General features: G+C 25.1%; 5 protein-coding genes across 5 annotated transcripts; 2 read left to right on the top strand and 3 right to left on the bottom strand.

Moving 5' to 3' along the window:
- Positions 1 to 14: 14 nt before the first annotated feature.
- On the top strand, positions 15 to 3180 carry Phum_PHUM250180 (Opioid-binding protein/cell adhesion molecule precursor, putative; the record flags this gene model as incomplete). Its single annotated transcript, XM_002426337.1, has 7 exons — positions 15 to 31; positions 201 to 394; positions 1360 to 1481; positions 1922 to 2069; positions 2169 to 2444; positions 2774 to 3093; positions 3163 to 3180. 7 exons carry the CDS (start codon positions 15 to 17, stop codon positions 3178 to 3180), a joined length of 1095 nt encoding a protein of 364 aa, XP_002426382.1.
- An 81-nt stretch (positions 3181 to 3261) lies between these two features.
- Positions 3262 to 7289, bottom strand: Phum_PHUM250170 (uncharacterized protein; the record flags this gene model as incomplete). The annotated part of the gene is made up of 7 exons (XM_002426336.1): positions 3262 to 3417; positions 3585 to 3696; positions 3800 to 4086; positions 4503 to 4727; positions 5187 to 6061; positions 6744 to 6928; positions 7099 to 7289. The coding sequence occupies 7 exons, from the start codon at positions 7287 to 7289 to the stop codon at positions 3262 to 3264; spliced, it is 2031 nt and encodes a 676-aa protein (XP_002426381.1).
- A 785-nt stretch (positions 7290 to 8074) lies between these two features.
- Phum_PHUM250160 (Kinesin-associated protein, putative) lies at positions 8075 to 11271 on the bottom strand (the record flags this gene model as incomplete). The annotated part of the gene is made up of 10 exons (XM_002426335.1): positions 8075 to 8344; positions 8419 to 8603; positions 8679 to 8970; positions 9058 to 9267; positions 9339 to 9439; positions 9535 to 9995; positions 10078 to 10417; positions 10542 to 10727; positions 10821 to 11107; positions 11240 to 11271. The coding sequence occupies 10 exons, from the start codon at positions 11269 to 11271 to the stop codon at positions 8075 to 8077; spliced, it is 2364 nt and encodes a 787-aa protein (XP_002426380.1).
- A 250-nt stretch (positions 11272 to 11521) lies between these two features.
- Phum_PHUM250150 (Cytoplasmic dynein 1 light intermediate chain, putative) lies at positions 11522 to 13753 on the top strand (the record flags this gene model as incomplete). Its single annotated transcript, XM_002426334.1, has 7 exons — positions 11522 to 11607; positions 11796 to 11986; positions 12073 to 12303; positions 12499 to 12647; positions 12811 to 13121; positions 13213 to 13443; positions 13531 to 13753. The coding sequence occupies 7 exons, from the start codon at positions 11522 to 11524 to the stop codon at positions 13751 to 13753; spliced, it is 1422 nt and encodes a 473-aa protein (XP_002426379.1).
- A 2773-nt stretch (positions 13754 to 16526) lies between these two features.
- Positions 16527 to 18679, bottom strand: Phum_PHUM250140 (uncharacterized protein; the record flags this gene model as incomplete). The annotated part of the gene is made up of 7 exons (XM_002426333.1): positions 16527 to 16535; positions 16736 to 16773; positions 16845 to 16913; positions 17021 to 17317; positions 17355 to 17499; positions 17578 to 17728; positions 18375 to 18679. The coding sequence occupies 7 exons, from the start codon at positions 18677 to 18679 to the stop codon at positions 16527 to 16529; spliced, it is 1014 nt and encodes a 337-aa protein (XP_002426378.1).
- Positions 18680 to 18900: the final 221 nt, after the last annotated feature.

Raw genomic sequence — 18900 nt, 5'->3', positions numbered from 1 at the left:
ACAAAAATCATTCAATGATACCCAATATCATGTGAAATTGATAAAAAAAATTATACTCAACCTTACACAATATTATATTTATAACTCTCTAAGCAAATTTTAATAAATAATTTATTAAAAATAAAACATTTTCACCGTTTAGAACTTAATTATTAATAAGAAAAAACCGTTTGTGTTTAAATAGGTGGAAGTTATGTAAGATGGTGGAAAGATGAAACTTTGTTATACGATTCAAACAACTTACCAATTTCGATTCAATCAAAATATAAAATATTAAAAGATGGTTTGTCGATAGAAACTGTTAAACCAGAAGATTCAGGAGATTATAGTTGTGAAATTGTCAGACCACAACCATGGTCACCACTTAAACTTACTCAAAACGTACAAATTTTATGTAAGTTTCATAAACGAAAACAATAACAAATCAATCGATTTCGCGCCAACAAAAATCAAGTTGGTAACATTGAAAAATTTAATAATTTTAATTTTATCCTACTTGATTCCACTTTCAACGTTTTTGTTACTATATAAAAATTTTATTCGTTTTTGAAAATGAAAATTGTGTAATTTTTACGATCGTAAAAAAAATAAATAAAAAAATTAAACCCTAATACGAATAAATTACATAAAATTATTAATAACAAGGATAAAAAAATTCCCCATTATTTTATTTTTATTAATTTACCTTCTTTTTTTCTCTTTTTTTATTTTAACGACTTTACGCGAATTATTAATTTTTAATCAAAGCTGCAAAAAAAAAAAAACGACGCAAAATTATTTATTTTTATAAATTATATATATTATTTGTCACTATCATTGAATCATACCCGTTTAACGTGCCAAAAAAAAAAAAAAAAATATTTATTCGGTTCGATGATTGAAATAAATATTAAATAACTATATTATGATGTTAATTGCATTTTAATGACTTTAATAAAAAAAAAAAAAAAATTTATGAATGTGATTAAAATATAAAATCATAATCATTCAATGATGTGTATAACCTATTATTATTATCATAAATTTTTTTTACTGATCTTAAACGAATCTTACAAAAAAAAAAGACAAAATTTCGATAGGAAACTTATAAGAAATTGCATTTTATTTAAATAACGTACGTAACGTAAAGTAATAATAATAATAATAAAATTTACTTTTTAAAAAATTTTCGACTAGTGAGAAAATTAACGGTGGGTTGAAAGGAATCAAATAACCCTGTCAATAATAATAAAAAAAAAAAAAAAAAACTTCTGACTCATTATCCATGGCAGATGGTTATTTTTTTTTTTTTTTTTTAACCAACCCCTTTTACGTTTTTTTTTTTTAAAGGGAGTCGTTTGTTTTTTTTTTTTTTTATAGATCCGCCAAAAATACAAATAAACCCCCCGAATGGTTATATTGAAGTTGTTTTAGGTGAAAAAGTATTAATTGGATGTACGGCAACTGGTATGCCCCCCCCCATAATAACCTGGCGAGCTAAGGTAAAAAAAAAAAAATTTTCCGTTAAATTTGTCACGTTTTAACAACACTCACTCATATATTTTGGAAATTTTTCTTTTTTTTTTATCGATTCTGAGTAATGAACGATTGCATTTTAAAAAAAAATTAATTTTTCCTTTTGACTAAAAAAATATTATTATTATTTATTATGCGAAAATTTATGATTCATATCCCCATTTAATAAATTTTTCCTTTTTTTTTTTTTACCAAAACCTATACGAAAATATTTATTCTATTTTTAAAGCGAGAATCATTTGTTAGATTAGGTTTTTCACTTAATTTTTAACCTCCTTTTTTTTATATACACAATTTTAAGAATTGCTGTACACTAAGAAAATATTTTCAGTATTAGAAATAATCACCGTTAACCTCTTATCACTTTTACGTTGATAATTTTTTTTTTTTTTTGTTTTTTTTTTAGGATTTATTAATGGATTCCGTAAAAGTAGAAAATATGGAAAAATTAGAATTTACAGCATCCGATCGTTTCCTTTCTGGTATTTATCAATGCGAAGCAAATAATGGTATCGGTTCACCCATTCATAAAAACATAATATTGAAAATATTACGTATGCAATTAATTAATTAATAACATTTTATTATGTAATTCATAAAAAAAAAAAATGAAAAAAATGAAAAAAAAAAAATGCACGCATGATAATTTACAGATAAACCGGAAGTTGAAACGGAAAAAACGTGGATTAATACGGCACCTGGTATAAAAACAATATTAACGTGTCGCGTTGAAGCGGAACCCGATTCGCAAATAGAATGGTTTTTCAATGGCGAAACCTTAAAAGGTTCCTCCCCCCAAATCATACGTAAAACAAACGGAAAAGAATATTATCTTATATTTAATCCTTTTACACATTCCGATTTTGGTAATTATACTTGCCGAGCGAGTAATAAATTGGGAACGGATGAACGTCTTATTGTTTTATCAGGTGACTATTTTTTTTTATTTACTTAACGCAAGATTATTCAATTCGTGATTTACGTTTACAAAAAAAAAAAAAAAAAAAAAAATTCATAGAAAAATTTAAATTATTATTATTACAAATTGATTTTTATCAAATGAATGACTGAATGACTGACTGATTGATGATAAAAAAAAAAAAATGCAAAAGATTATTGTGGTTGGGTTTATTTATTATGACTCTCGATTCCGGTATTTCTGAATCACGAGTTTAAACCTGGAAATCCAATTAGGAATGCATCAATCAATCAATCAATCAATCAATCAATCGTGTTACTTCATTTTTTTTTTTTTTAGGTATTGCAAGTCCGGCCGTCGTTAGAGAAACGCAAAAAAAACCACCCGATAGTTTTACGTTGATTTGGGAAGCGGAAAGTTTTTCGCCGATTTTCGAATATAAAATACTTTTTCGTAAAGAAAATAATTTACCTTGGATAAGTTTTATCATACCCGCGGATAGTCTTTCCTCCGTTCCGCTTCATACGAAGTCGTATACACTAAACGGCCTTGACAGATTATCACTTTATGAAGTCAAAATATTTTCTAGAATCGTTTCGGTTGGAGTTTTCCTTCGGAGGTCATTAAATTCGGTTTTACAAATTTTCATCTTTCGGAAGGTAAAAAAATAAAAAAATTTTATTAATTAATTTTAAAAAATTGAGCTTTTATTTTTTAATTTTTATTAGGGGAAGATAACAATATAAGTGCCTTACACGTTTCCCAGACGTCACGTGCGACACGAGGGATGATCTCAAATTTTATCATCGTTTATTTTATCACGATGATTAAATTTTTCCCGAGTATTTGTGATATTTTTTAAATTGACCGTATAAACTCGTGAAAACTTGTTGATAACCAGGTTTCAAAACTCTCAAAAGATAAGAAACAGTGTAAGAGTCAGACATATTTAAAAGATGATTTAAACAATTCACGAGATGAATCTGGAAAAAAATGAAAAATGAAAAATTATAAATTTTTTTTTACATAAAAATAAATTTAAAGAATTTTTAAAAAAATTTTCGATTGGTTGTTGATTGTTTTAATATGAAAATAAAGATAATTAACGACCCTTTTAACGAAAGAAAATTTAATAATTTATTTTTTTTACCTTAATCGGTGCGAGAACGGTGACGGTTGTTATGCAAGATATTATGGCCGCTATAAAATAAGACGTGATTCTAGCAAAATCTTTTTTTGTTTTATTCATAAAACCCACCCATCTGTAAAAAAAAAAAAAACACAAGAAAAGTAATTACGCCGCCATGAATTTTGTTAACAAAAAAAAAAAAAAAAAAAAAATTGTAATTATTTTATTTTTATTACTTTTCCAATGCATAAGCGCATCCTGATAAATAAGTAATATCATCGGTCGATGTTGGCAATGAAGAATCACTTCTTTTCGTCAATTCATTACACATTTGTTTAAACAAAGCGAAAAATATATGAATTTTACATTTGCTCCATTCAAAATGATTTAAAAGTAACGATATAACTCCTTCTATTTCCTTTGTGAATAAACCGTGAAAATCTTTATTAGTCAGAGTAAAATCGTGAATGCATTCGAGCATCACATCTGATATCGTATTTAACATTTGCGTTGTCAGAACAACCTGGAAAAAAAAAAAAAAAAAAAAAAAAAAAAACGAAGGGAAAATAAAAATAATGTGCAAAACGAACTTAAAACGTTAATTAATTTAACTTTTTTCCCCCTTTTTTTGCATACTTTTTTATTCGAGAGAAAGTAACAGAATAAATTTAATAAAAATTGTTTTCTCTCAGGTGAAAATTGAATCCAATTTAATTCATATTCTCTAATAAATTCAAAAAAATTTTCTATGGAAATTTGAATTTTTTTTTTCCTATCATCCGAATTCGAATTGAAAACAAAAGATTTCCAAATGGAAAAATAATTTAATGATGATGATGATGATGATGATTTTAAATATTCCTAAAACAAGAAAAAAAATTCATTTTAATTATAAAAAAACAAAACAATTATGGATTCGATAATGAAAATATGACCGACTTTTGTTTCGTTAATTAAATCTTTCAAAATATAATCAAATTCCATCTCGTTGCTATTTAATGCAAATATTTTCCAATCTGTTTTTTCATAATTTTTAAATGCAGACCACATTTCGTATAAACTATTTTCCGGTAAATGTTTTCTAATTTTCGGATATAATGTACATAAAGTCAACAAAAACGATGCTGCTTCTTCGTCTTTTTCGTCATTTTTTAATTTTTCCACCTGAAATTTGACACAAATTCAGACATAAATGAAAAAATCCCGAGATGATTAATAAATTTTTGTAATATTAATAATTAATGATATATATATATTCTCACCGCAAAATTAAAATATTCTTTGAATTTATCATTTAATATTTTTGAATAATTCATTTTCGAACCGTTATTTATTAATTGTATTTTTAATATTTTAAAAAATAATTGATGATAATTTTTATCGTGTAAAATCGTATCGTTCAAATTCATTCCTTCCGCATCAATTATTTTAGCTATTTTCGATGAACAAGAATTTATTTTAGAATTTGATTTTCTTTTTTTTCCTTTAACTGAAAACTTTAATTTAAACAAAATAAATTATAACAATTTAATCGAGGAAAATTCTTTTTATTAAATATTATAATTATAAACTTACTTCTCCTAATTTTTCATATATTGCAACATGAGTTGTGAGAGCTTTTACTTTTTCAACACTTTTAAATAATTGATTTGAATCAATAATAACTTCTATTTGACCAAGTCCTCGTTTGGAATTATATGATATGTTTACCAATCTATGAATTATTTTTATTTTAAGATTGTTAATGGATGAATTTTCAATCGGAAGATCATTTAACCAATTCAGGCATAGGCCCATATTGAAACAAGAGGCAACATCAACATTCGTATCCAAATATTCGCATATTTTTTTAAATAAAATTTCAGTTAATGATTCATTATGACAACATATTATAGATAATTGAATTGTAAATGCAAGTCCTAATTTTTTCAAATTCGATTCCATGTAAATCAAAGGAAGTTTTATGAATATTTCTATTATCAATTCAAACGATTGTATTTTTTCCAAATTGTTAATAAAAATTTTTGATATTTTCTTATTACTCAAAAGTAATAAATTTAATTTATGAGTAAATTTTTTCTCATTACTTAAGTTAACGTTACAATCATCATCAAAGTATTCGCTGTTTAAAATTGATTCATTGAGATTTTCATTTTTAATTAATTTTTTAAAAATTACATTTACTTTATTAACTAATCCTTCAAATAAATATTTGTTAAACTCTGAATTTTCTAATAATTTTGGATTGGATAACCAATTCACAACTTTATCTTTATCTTTATATTTTAATAATTTGTTCAGTAATTTTTTAATTAATTTTTTTTTTTGTTTCGAATTCAAAACATTCATCAATAAAGTAATGTCCTCAACTTTTACAGATTCTAATAAATTTATTTTCGATATGTTTGAATTTAAATATGAAAAAATAATGTCTGCGTCTGATTCAATTATATTTTCATTGTCATCGTGTAATTTTGTTAATCTCATATTTTGAACAGCTATTTGAAACTAAAAAAAATTTTAAATCAATGTTAAAAAAAAAAATTCATTGATAGTATTAAAAAAAGTTTTAGAATAAAAAAATTTTAGGTAATGTACACCGATTTAAATAAAAAAAAAAAAAAATAACTTACCATCACTAAGTGACATGATTCGAATCCTTCTGTAAAATAATTTTCAATCAATTCATTCCATTGATTTTCATCAAAACATTTTTGCCAATCATCTTTAATATTAGTTAAAGATTGAGAGAATGTATCTTTGTAAAAACTTACTATAGAATATATTTCTCTGCAGTAAAAGCACACTTTTAAAAAGTATTCAACAATCGCTTTATGCTGAAAATTATTTTTTTATAAAATAAATTTATAAATAAAATTTTGTTATTATGAAAATTTTTAATAACTTGATTACTTACCTTTAAAATGAAATCTTTTTCTTTTAGTAAAAAATTTAAAAAATTTTTATCAATTGTTTTTAAATTATCAAGATAATCCACTAATGACTTAATTGAAATGTATGAAGTACTCGGAGCATACAATTTGACTTCTTTTAAAAAATTTATAAGAAAAATACATGTGATTTCAAAAACAAGAATGATATTATCTGCAACATGAACACTTAATTAGAAATTATAATAATATGTATTATTTAAAAACAAAAATTAAAATGTACAGTAACCATTTTTTTCTTCCGTAATAATCTTGCAGGATTCGTCCAATTCATTAACCAGCACTTTCATAAGATCTATGGAATGTTGGCTGGACAATGGTACTAAAACTCTGGAAAATTCTTGTAATGCTTTAAGAGGAAGTATTTCTTCTGTAGACAAGTCGTTAGTAGTGTTCTTTAAATTAGATAAAAATCTGCAAAAAGGATGATTAGAAAGTTAATATTAAGATAACATAATTTTAAATAAAAAATTTTAAAAGCTAGTTTTTTTTTTGTTTTTACATCATTTATAGAATCACTTTTCAGTCATGTAAATTAAATAATATGAAAAAATACTTTAGTAAATTTCGTTTACTATATTTACCGTTTAGTAAATTGGGCTAACCGTTGATGTTTCGAAAACGTTAAAAAAGATTTTTCTAAAAAAGTCACGTATAAATCAGTAAATCCATTTTCAGAAAAAACTTCTCTTTTAAAAATATTTAAAAATATATCATCTAAATTTTTTTCTAATGTTTTTATGTCAGAATCAATATATTTATTTAATATATCCATTTTAATTTGTACAAATACTTTAAGTTTAAGCAGAAGACTAACACGTGCTGTTACCTGTTGCCAACATTGAAAAATTTCAGTAAGGAAACCATTAAAACGTTTATTTTGGCGCGCAACTGATTCCCTACCACAAAATATTCAACTTATTTCCCAAAAAAAAATTTCTGATTTTAAATTTGTAAAAAATAGCATAATTCAAAAAAATTTAAACGAAAAATAAATTAAAAACATTTATTAAAAAATAATGTGACGTATCGTAAGCGTAACAATTTTTTTTTTTTTAAGGCTGCTTAAGCGAATTGTATATCATAAATGCTTTTTTTTTGACATTGATGATTAAAATTTTTAAAAGATTTTTTTTTTTGTGAAACATTTCTAAATAGTAAAAAGTAAAGCAAAAGATTTCATTTAAATTATTATCTCATGATCTCAAAAAAAAACTACAAATGGGGCAAAATCATGATTTTTACTATTGCAAAATGTAACTAAATATATTTTTTTAAATAAAATTATATATAAATAAAAATTTCTCTAAAAATTATTTGGTAACTTTTGTACAACTAACTACATAAATTAACCGTAATAATGTTTAATTGCATTTCAAATTAGGTTATTTCTAGTTATATTAAATTTTTAAAGTTATAAATAAATAAATTTAATTATCTAAAGGGCAAGGGATGTTTAATTCTGTAGATTCCAATTCAACATCGAATTCAGGTCCGAATCTGAAAAAAATAAACAAGTTAATAATTACATTTATTTAAATTTAAATAACGTTTAACTATTTAAACTAACTTTGAAAAAGATCCATCCTCTGCCGAAAGATCTAAAAATGGTTCTTCTGCCTGTAAATCTTCTAGAGATATTTGAGAATTTGTCGGATACAACATTGTATGTTGCATTAAATCGGAACTTAAATAAGGAGGAAGATTGTCTTCGCCCAAAGCAAAATCAGCATCATCTAACGCTTGATTTTCAACCATTTCAAGCCATTGAGAATTGTGAAATCGAAATTTGTCAACCATTATTCTTTTCTTCCATTCGTTACTAAATTCCTAAAATGCGCAAATTCTAAAACATTAAGAGGAAGAACACTAAGAAAGGCAACAAACTTTAAATATCATCTTACAGATATAATATCTAGGCAAGAATCACAGACAATAGCTATTTCTTTATTTTTATCCTGCATTAAATCAATTAAATAAGCAGCGGCATCAGTTTCTAAAATAAGATGATTCCTCGTAGAATCGTGACGAATAATCTGATAAAACATATAAATGATCTGAAGAACTATTTCGTCATCTTCTTGTTTGGCTACAAAAAAAAAAAAAAATTATTTTTAATATGTTAACTTTTAAATTATTATATAACTAAATTTATCAATTAAACCTTTAAGCAATTCGATTAAAGAAATTAAAATTCCTTCTTTGCACATTAACATGGCGCAATCTTCGTCACAGGCAGCGGTACCCAAAAGTATAACTATTTCTAAAACCATATCGTCTTCGGTTTTCCCGGGAATCAACATGTTTTTAATCCATGGTAAAAGTTCGAATTGTTGAAAAACTTCATTGAAATCTAATTCGGGAAGTGTTAAACATCCAAGAATTCCAATGCACTCCATAACAAACTCTTCGGAATCACATTGCGTGACTGCTTTGGCGATATCTCCAACGAATTCCTGTTAAAAACGTAATTTTTTTCCTTAAGGTAAATTTAATTGGTTTAATGAAAAAAAAAAAAAAAAAAAAAAAATGAAAAAACTCACAACAATGCCACGATTAAGAGGTTCGTGCATGGCTATGTTATGAATCATTTTCATGAGTAAAGAATCCTGATTTTTAAAAGCTCTTTCTAAAAATTTCTGTAGTCTGTCATCAGCAATCATTATTTCAGCATTTTTTTTATTTATTGCCAAATTAATTCCAAGAGCAATCACAAGTTTTCTAAATTTATTATCCAAAAGCATATTCATTATCTACAAAAAGAAAGATATTATTACAGGTAATATTTAAATATATCTTTTAAAAACTGCAAATTAATACTCGCCATTGGTATACACTCGGTATAAGCAAACATAGACTTAACTTTATCATCCATACTCAAATGATATAAAATACCCAATATAACTTCCTTAAAATCTTCTTTATCTAAAAGTTTTTTTTTTTTTTTTTTTATTAATTTTATTAAGTAATCATATGAATATTAAAAAAAAAAAAAAAACAAAATTGAAAAATTTGTGTACCCAAGTAGGAAACAAGTTTTGTCAATAAACCATTCATAACAATTCTTTCCCTTATCTCGGCATCAAAGGAAAGATTGTACATTAATTTAAGTGTCAATAATATGAGATCTTTATTTCCAATAGAAAATATTTTACAAAGCTTTTCAATAACGTTTGAATCGACCATGTCATCCTTATTTTCTCTAAATACTGAAAGCTTCTTAAGAAATTTAATACACGTTGTTAAGAGTCCCATTGAGTTACTTTCTAATAATTTAATGAGCATACTAGAAATGTTTCTTTTTCTCATTTTTTCTTCAACTTTTGTATTTTCCGCAATGTTCAATAATAATTGTACGCAAGCTTGAAGTAACTGATCTTGTTTATTTACTACTGTATCTTTTTGATTTTCATTAGATATTACGTTATCGTTTAATAAATCTAATTTAGAAAAACCTACTGGTGTTCCTGGCAAAGATTTTCTACAAAAGAACACGGCAAGATTTAATGGAAAAAATAACGGTTAGATAATATTTTTATCTGTAAATGTAGTTTGATAAATACCTAAAGTCTTCTTTGGAAGCACTGTTCTTACTGGCAGAATCTGATCTCCTTTTTCCAATTGGAATCATACTTTGTCTTTTTTTAACATCTTTTGAAGCAGGACTTGGACTTTTTTGAGTCGATGGCGATAATGCTTTTTTTGTTTCTAAGTTTTCTTGTTTTTTTAATTCATGATCAATAACTTCCATACAAAGTGATCCTATTTTATATTGTATAATAACAGGATGAAATTGACTGTATGAAGAAAAGCAAGAAAATATTTGAATGATGTTTGCAGCTAATTCTACATTTTTTTTCCAGTCTTCTCGTAAAACTCTTGATAAAGCACTCAGAGCTACTTCTATAATTTAAAAATATAGTTTTTTTTTATTTTTTTAATTGAAATACCTTTTTTCTTTATTTAGAGAAAATAATATTTCTCTGTATAGTTCTTATTAAAAATAAATTTAAAATAGAAATTTTACCATTCACAGCTATCTCTTTTAAATTATAAGGATTTTTTACTAGAGCAAGGATCATTGATGAACCCAATATCTTTTCATGAGTATCTTCATACAAGTATTCAATGTAAGAATCCATATTGGCTATATTAGCTTTTTCAATAATTTCAGCTCCCCAAGCAGAAAAAGAATCAGACATTCCTCCACTTTCTAAACAATAAAAAAAATTATATTTATTAAGATGACTTTCAGGCATAAAAAATGGTAATTATTACTAAATGTAAACTTTAATAATGTATGCACCATTATTTGAAGGTACATCTTTTCTGTTTTTAAGATATCGAATTAAATGTTCGACTTCATTAAGTTTTGAATGATGAATTAAACTGCATTTATCAACGACTTCTTTGGCCAAAGCAGAACAATCAGTTTTTGCATTTAGTGAATTTAGTCTTATGATTTTTTGATATTCTTTTTTGTCACCCAGCATGGGATCTCCCATTTCACCCAAAATAAGGGCTTCCAATTCATAATTGACAACCAAAGCTTTTTCGGTTGGATGAACATCAATTGAACCCGACCGAATTTTACTGTAAAAGAAATAACATAAAACAAAATTAATAACAATCTATTTTGTTACACAAATATATTTAAAATTCTAAATAATTATATCATTTATATTAAACATTAAAAATATTAAGAAAATTGCCATTAATACTTACCGTCTTAGGTACCTAGCATCGTCCGTCTGCATTTTAAAAAAAAAAAAAGACAAACAGAAATGCAACTGAATTAAAAATACATTTTATAAGACATTAATTTACTGATAATTGCTCTCATATTATAGCGACATGTTACGACAATTAAATAAAATAAAATTTTTTTTTTCGATAGAAAGATTTTAAGTTAACTTTATTTGTTTTTAAATGTGGCAATACCATCGAGATGTAGGCAAGCAACATTGAAATAATCAATAGTTGTCCATAACCCTTGAGTAATTCAAAATGGCACCTTTTGGAGGTGATACGGATAAAAATAAATCTAATCAATTAAAAAAAAAGGATGAATACGACAGTAAAGAAAATTTATGGTTGGTATTTATTAAAACATTAAAAATAAAATAAAAATTCATTATTTTAAAGTTATAATCTTTTATATTACTACACAAATATGCTTTCATAAAACGATTTGACAATTAAAAAATATTTGTGTTTTCAATATATAATTTACTCATGACGTGACATTTACTAAAATTTTAAAAAAAATTTTCTATCTTAGGTCTTGTATTTTGAGTGAAGTTCAAGCTCAGGGAAATACAAAATTACCGACTAATAAATCCGTTCTTGTTTTGGGAGATAATGGAAGTGGCAAAACTACTCTTGTTGCCAAGCTTCAGGGTGTGGAGGATCCTACCAAAGGTTCTGGTTTAGAATATGCATATATTGATGTGCGAGATGAATACAGAGATGGTAATTTTTTAAATATTACATATTTTTATCATTTTTTAAAAATTTGATTTAAAATTTTCATTAATTATTGTATATTTCATTGTCAGATTCTACAAGATTGGGAGTGTGGGTTCTCGATGGTGATCCTGGTCATTTAAATTTATTAAACTTTGCATTACCTAAAGAAAATTATCCTCACACACTTGTCATGTTGGTTGCTTCAATGACATCTCCCTGTACTATAATGGATCAATTGGAAATGTGGTCTGATAAATTACATAAACATTTAAAATCTTTAAATATAGATCCGGATGTAGAAAAAGAATGCAGACAGAAATGTAAGAGAAGATTTATATATCCATACATTATATTTCTTGTTAATTTTCAATTATTTACTCTAATGTTTGCATATAAAACACCTTTAGTCAAATTTTTTAGCTTTAATTTAAAATTTCTGCAAAAACTATTTAAAAGAAACTTTGATTAAAGTTTGCCATCTAAACTATGTTTTAAATTATGAATATGATTATCAGGTGCTAAGAAGTGGCAAGAGTATTCAGAAGCTGCAGAGGAAGGACCTAAAAGAGCATCAAAAGCTTTAGATGAAGAAGATTTACTACCTTTGCCTGACAATGTTCTTACAACCAATTATGGAGTTGATATAATTGTTTGCATTACAAAAGTAAGTATTTATAATTGACTATTTGTGATTTTTGAATATATTTTTTTTATATATTTGTATTTATTGAATTTAAAATTAATTTTTTAAACTATTAAGTTGATAATTAGCAATAAAATTTATTAAACGATTAAATTGCTGAAAAAAATGTCAATGTTTTTTTTAGACTGACTACATGTCGATGTTGGAAAAAGAATATGATTACAGAGAAGAACATTTTGATTTTATACAGTATCATTTAAGAAATTTTTGTATGAGTCATGGTGCTGATTTATTTTACACTAGTGCAAAAGAAGATAAAAATTTAGATTTACTATATAAATATTTAACTCACAGAATTTATGGTTTGGGTTCAGCACCACCAGCTCTTGTCGTAGAAAAAGATGCTGTCCTCGTCCCAGCTGGCTGGGATCAGGCGAATAAAATAGCTATTTTAACAGAATCAATGCATAGTTTTAAACCAGATCAACCATACAAGTTAGTAATTATTAAAATGTTTATCTTAAACCATAGCAAATTCCGATTTAAAATGGGGTTAGTATTTAATTTAAACATATTGCACTTACAGTGAAGTTATTACTGTGCCCAAAGGAAGTAGAAAATCAGCTACCAAAGAAGTTGAATTACAAGCCGAAGATGAGCAGTCATTTTTAACGAAACAACTCAATCAACTTCAAGCAGGTCGTACGGATGCCGTCAAAATGTCTCCGGGTGTTCAAAAAACATCCGAACGTCGATTGGCAGGTTCTTCGGGAATGCAGAGTAATATTTCTGTCGTATCATCGAAAAAACCAGACGGGTATTTATTATTTCATTAAATTATTCTGTTTAAAAGTCACAATGTTAATTTCCATCTTCCCTTCCCTTTTTTTTTTTTTTTTTTTAGTATTAAGCCCGGTATTCCAGGCAGCGGAGAAGGTGTATTGGCAAATTTTTTCAATTCGTTACTTAATAAGAAAAGTCCCGGAAATGTTCCGGGAGCAATAAAAACCGGAACGGATGCAACTGTATCGAATGCTGATAAAGCTGCAATGAGATCGGATGCTGCTGCTGAATTAGAACGTTTATCGAGAGCAAAAAAATCAGATTCTAATTCATCAGATTGTTAAAACTAATAAAATTAATTTTTGAATTAAAAATAAAATGAGTATTATGTTTACTAATTATAACAGAAAGCTTTTTTTTTTTTTTCGTAATCTTATAATAGTTATTAAAATTCAAATTGTTATCGATGATATTAATTTCTTTTTCTTTATGAATGCGAATATTCAAAATGCTTTTCTTGTGTAACTTTAACCGTTATTTTTTCATAACTAAAAAAATTTTGTTATAAAATTAACTTAATTTAAAAAAATAAATAAATCAATATTATAAATATATATATATATATATAAATTTATACGATATAATTAAATAAAAATGAAAATAATAAATAAATTTTCTTACTTTTAAAAAAATGTTATACTTCCTCTTGCTGAAGGTGAAGCTTTAAGAAGTAAATCTGATTTTGCATAGTCAGAATTTCCTTTCATTTTTCTTAGTCTACTTGCTAATTCTAAATCTTTAAGTTCCACTTGTCTCGATAATACCTTAAAAAAAAAAAAAAAATTAAATTTTATTACTTCCCTCCCTCCCCTCCCTCCCCCCACAAAAAAAAATTTCGACAAACTTTTATTTCTTTTTGCAAACTATAAAGTTCGGCTTTCTTTTTAATATATTGTAATAAATCAGGTACGGTATATGATTTCATTAAAGAAATAATTTTTTGTATTGAACTTTCAGCTGCTTGGACTTCAAAACTGGCTCTTTCGTAATCGACTAACAATCCAGACATTATTTGTTCTTTGACTTTTGCATTTTTTTGCAAATCCGCTAATTTATTCATTTGCTCTTGTAATTTTTTCTTACTCGAATTTAATACATTCGCATAATTTCCATTAATTATTTTTATATCAATTAAATTACTTAAATTATCTTCTAATATTTCTTGACACAATCTATTTTCAATTTGAAGTTTTTCAAAATCTACTGCGTGTAATACTTCGCCTACAAAAAAAAAAAAAAAAAAATAATAAAACAAAAATTTGCCCACGTTAAATTAATAAAATAAAACAAAACCTATTATTATTATTATTATTATTATTATTATCATTACCCAATTCTTCCTTTTGTGCCAATTGATGTTTAACCTTTTTCAAATGAGTTTTTAACGATCCCGTTTTTATTCTAATTCTATCAAGTTGTATTTCTTGTGTTTTTAATCTAACTTCTTGATACCTAATAAATTTTTCTCCAGGTAATTTTCCAGTGATGGGATCTAAACCTTCAATCATTAATTTTTGTTCAAACGTTATTTGAGCTTCTTGTATCTCTTGAAGTCTTTCCGATATTTCCTCATTACGACACTGGTAAAATCACGTACGTAATTATTATTATTATTATTATCGACGGTAACGGAAAAAAAAAACCGTTTTTTTTTCCCGTCTTTTCGAAGTAAATAATAAACATATATTACTCTTAATATGTAATTAAATTTTTTTGCTTTTTTTCTGAAATTTTCTAATATCGTTCTTAATTCATCTATTTCTCTGTTAACTATTTTTATTCTTTGTGAATAATTTACTTTTGGACCCCTATCGTTTTGAAACAAAAAAAAAAAAAAAAAAAAAAAAAACATTTGTGATTTTGGATGTTTAACAAAAAAAAATACATAAATATATATATATATGTTTAAAAAAATGAATATTATTATTATTTATTTATTTATTTGATTTTAACCTGTCTGATAAACCGAACCAACTCATTTTATTATGTCTTGACGGAGTACTATATCCGGTACCTGAAGAAGTTGTTGTTAAACTTTCAGCATTTTTAACTACTCCATCTCTAGTTATGCTAAAAGTAGATGTTTTCCCTCCAATGTGTACATTTCTTTCTGCTTTTTGTATAGCAGCAGTTGCAGCTTCTAATATTTGATTCATTTTTTCCTAATAAATAATTTTAAAAAAAAACGGAAATTTTTTTATAAAATTAAATTTTTTAACCGTTGCAATAGAATTTAATTGACTCACCAATAAACTCGAATTCATTCTTCTTAAATATTTTTCAATTATCATATTTTCAACTTCCAAAGTATTATTAGATTGTTCTATAAACGTACAAAAATTAATCAAATCCTCATTTGACATTTGATCAAAATGAAATATTTGATCGTCAATTTCAGGTACGATCATTACTTGCATAACGGAAGCATCTTCGGGTAAAGGCTCCCATCGTGATTTTGGATTTCTTTTTTTACGTGACATACTCTACAAAAATAATAATAATTATATATATGTTTTATTTATCGATATATACATACATACATACATAATTTTAAACGTTAATAATTTTGTCCGTTCGTAGAATTAAAAGTAAAATTTAATAATGAGTGAGGCGAATTTGTTAACCAACAAAAACTTGTTTGCCTACCTACTACTTTACGAAAACTTCGTTTCCATGGCGTTTTTTAATTTGTTATTTATCATAGAGTAATAAAAAAAAGTAAACAAACATTTCGATTAGTCGCGCGCGATTTTTCTCATTTGATTATTCTATGACTTTTTGTAAAAGATTAATTTAGAAAAACGATAAGAAAATATTGTAATTATAATAATTATAATAAACGAAAATAGAAAATTAAGAAGGAGTTCAACTAATTACAAAAAAAACGATTTCATTTTTTTTTTAGTTAAACGAAATCAACCCAAAACGAAAAATTCCCAACAGAAACGTACAATTAATTCAACAAATTAAAAACCTTGTTATTTATTTATTTTTTTTTTTTTTTTTACAGTTAAAACAAAAAAGATGTACAGATACTGTTTATTATAATTACAATTATTAGAAAATCTGAAAGAAAAAAAAATTTTAAATATTAAAAAAAAGATGAAAATTAAATACAAGAATTAAATAATAATAATAATTTGTTTTACCTTTGTGTCACTATCATCTATTTTTTTTTTTTTTTTTTTAAATTTGTGTTTGAAATGCAATTTATATTATTTTATATATAAAAACAAAATCTATGTTAAAATAAATAATAATAATACTTTTTCTATTGATTTTCCCAATCTATTCTTATACAAATCTGTAAAAATGAAATTTTTAATTTTTTAAAAAAAACCATTAAAAAAAAAAGTAAAAAAAATATTAACTTACTCATGGTAACAAAGGTGGTTTTGGAAGGAAAATTATTCTTTCTGCTTGATTGTATAATTCCATTACAGTCTAAATTTAAAAAAAAAAAAACAACAACAATTTATAAATTAAATTAATTAATAAAATTAGTTAGAAAAAAACAAAGAGAAGAGATAGAGAGAAAGAAGGAGAAATACTAACATCTGTTAATTTCATATTTTTAATTTCTGGATATTCATATTTTAATAAACTATAATCTTCATCAGAAAACATATAACCTTTAAGAATGTCTTCTAATGCATCAGCATCAGTATCACAGATAACAGCAACACTTTGACTAACATTATCATCTTCTGAAACTTTAACAAAAACAGTTTCTTTTAATGCTTTTTCAGCTGCTCTTATTCTAGCCAATGGAGTTTTATATAAATCCGTTTTTGTTATTTGTTTTTTCTGTAATACCATCATCATCATCATCATCAATACTAGAACAACTTGATTTAAAAATAATAATAATAATGATGATTTAACTCACCCATGTTTTCCTTTCTTCAATTATTTTCTCAGCTATTTGACCAATAACAAATATTGGATGTAATCTAAGTTCTACAGGTGCTTCTTCAAAAGGTATTTTTCCTTCCAAAACCAAATTCTTTTCACGTTCCATTTCATCTGCCTGAAATAATAATAATAATCAAAATCTTACAAATAAATAATAATAATAATAAATTATTAATAATAATAATAATACAACCTCTCTTTCTTTGATTCTTTTTTTTAAACTTTTCAAATGATCTTCTTTAATTTTTTCTTGTAGTTTAATCATATATTTTCTATCAGTTACATGAACAATCCAACTGTTCATTAATTTTTCAAGTCTCGAACGAACTCGAGGTTCGTTGAATCTAACAAAAAAAAAAAAAGAAAAAAATTTATATTTAATATATTATATATATGTGTGTGTATGTATTTCCCCTGACTTAAATTCAATACAATTTCTTGTTTACTTATTTCATGTCGCATGATGAATGACGATGATGATAATGATGATGAGAACAATAATAAAAAAAAAAATTGTTATATATATACATAAATATATCAATGGATAATTTTTTTTTTTCCTTATTGCAAATTTTCCCCCCCCCCCCTTATTCGTTATAAAATTAGCTTTTGTCTAACATGAAACTAACATAAATTATTACTTTAAACAAAAAAATTTATGTGCATGAAAATTATCCTACGTTCGACTACTACGTATTTTATTTTTATTTTTTTTTCTATATAGATTGATTGTCGTTTTTACATCAAAATCCCGTAAAATAATAATAATAATAATAAACGAGTTAAACCTTTTTTTTATTTCTCCCAACCCTCATTCCCTCCTCCCCTATTACCCCATAGAAAATCCAAATTTAAATATAAAATAAAAACAACACGCAATGAATAATTATTATTATTATTATTATTATTATTATTATTATTATTATTATTATTATTATTAATATTAATTTATAAGTAATTATTTAAATTATTGATTTTATATTTATTTACCCATAAATTGGACGAAAAAAATCCCACCAATTTTTTTTTTCTTTAAGTGCCGGTAGTGGAGGAGCATAAATAACAGGTGGCGGTCCAGGTATTTCGGTTTCTTGTTCCCCTTCACCCTCGGGTTCCGGTTCCGGTGTTACATCTCTAAAATAATGATGTAGGGGTACTATTTCAACTTGACTACTTTTTAAATTTCTATGAACTTTGTGTACAAGGATGTAGGGAATAAAATCAATGTCTGGGGCTGCTGGTCCCGTTGGTGTTTGCGGTGGTTTTTCCGACGGTTGATTTTCTTTTTCGGGCATTTTAAAAAAAATTCAAAAACGATTAACTAAAATTTTGTAGAACAAAAAAAAAAAAATAATAATAATAATAATAAAAAAAGTAAAAAAAACAAAAATTTAAATATTGTTTATACGATTTCAAAGTGTCACTTTAATAATTTTGTACACATAATAATTTTATCGGGGCCTTATGAAATTTGAAATTTAAATAATAATAATAATAATAATAATAATAAGAAAAC

This window comes from Pediculus humanus, genomic scaffold (assembly GCF_000006295.1).
Source record: "Pediculus humanus corporis 1103172107617 genomic scaffold, whole genome shotgun sequence".
Classification (NCBI taxonomy): Eukaryota; Metazoa; Arthropoda; class Insecta; order Psocodea; family Pediculidae; genus Pediculus; species Pediculus humanus.
The sequence above is the reverse complement of the archived record's forward strand: the minus strand, read 5'-3'. Positions and strand labels throughout refer to the sequence as shown.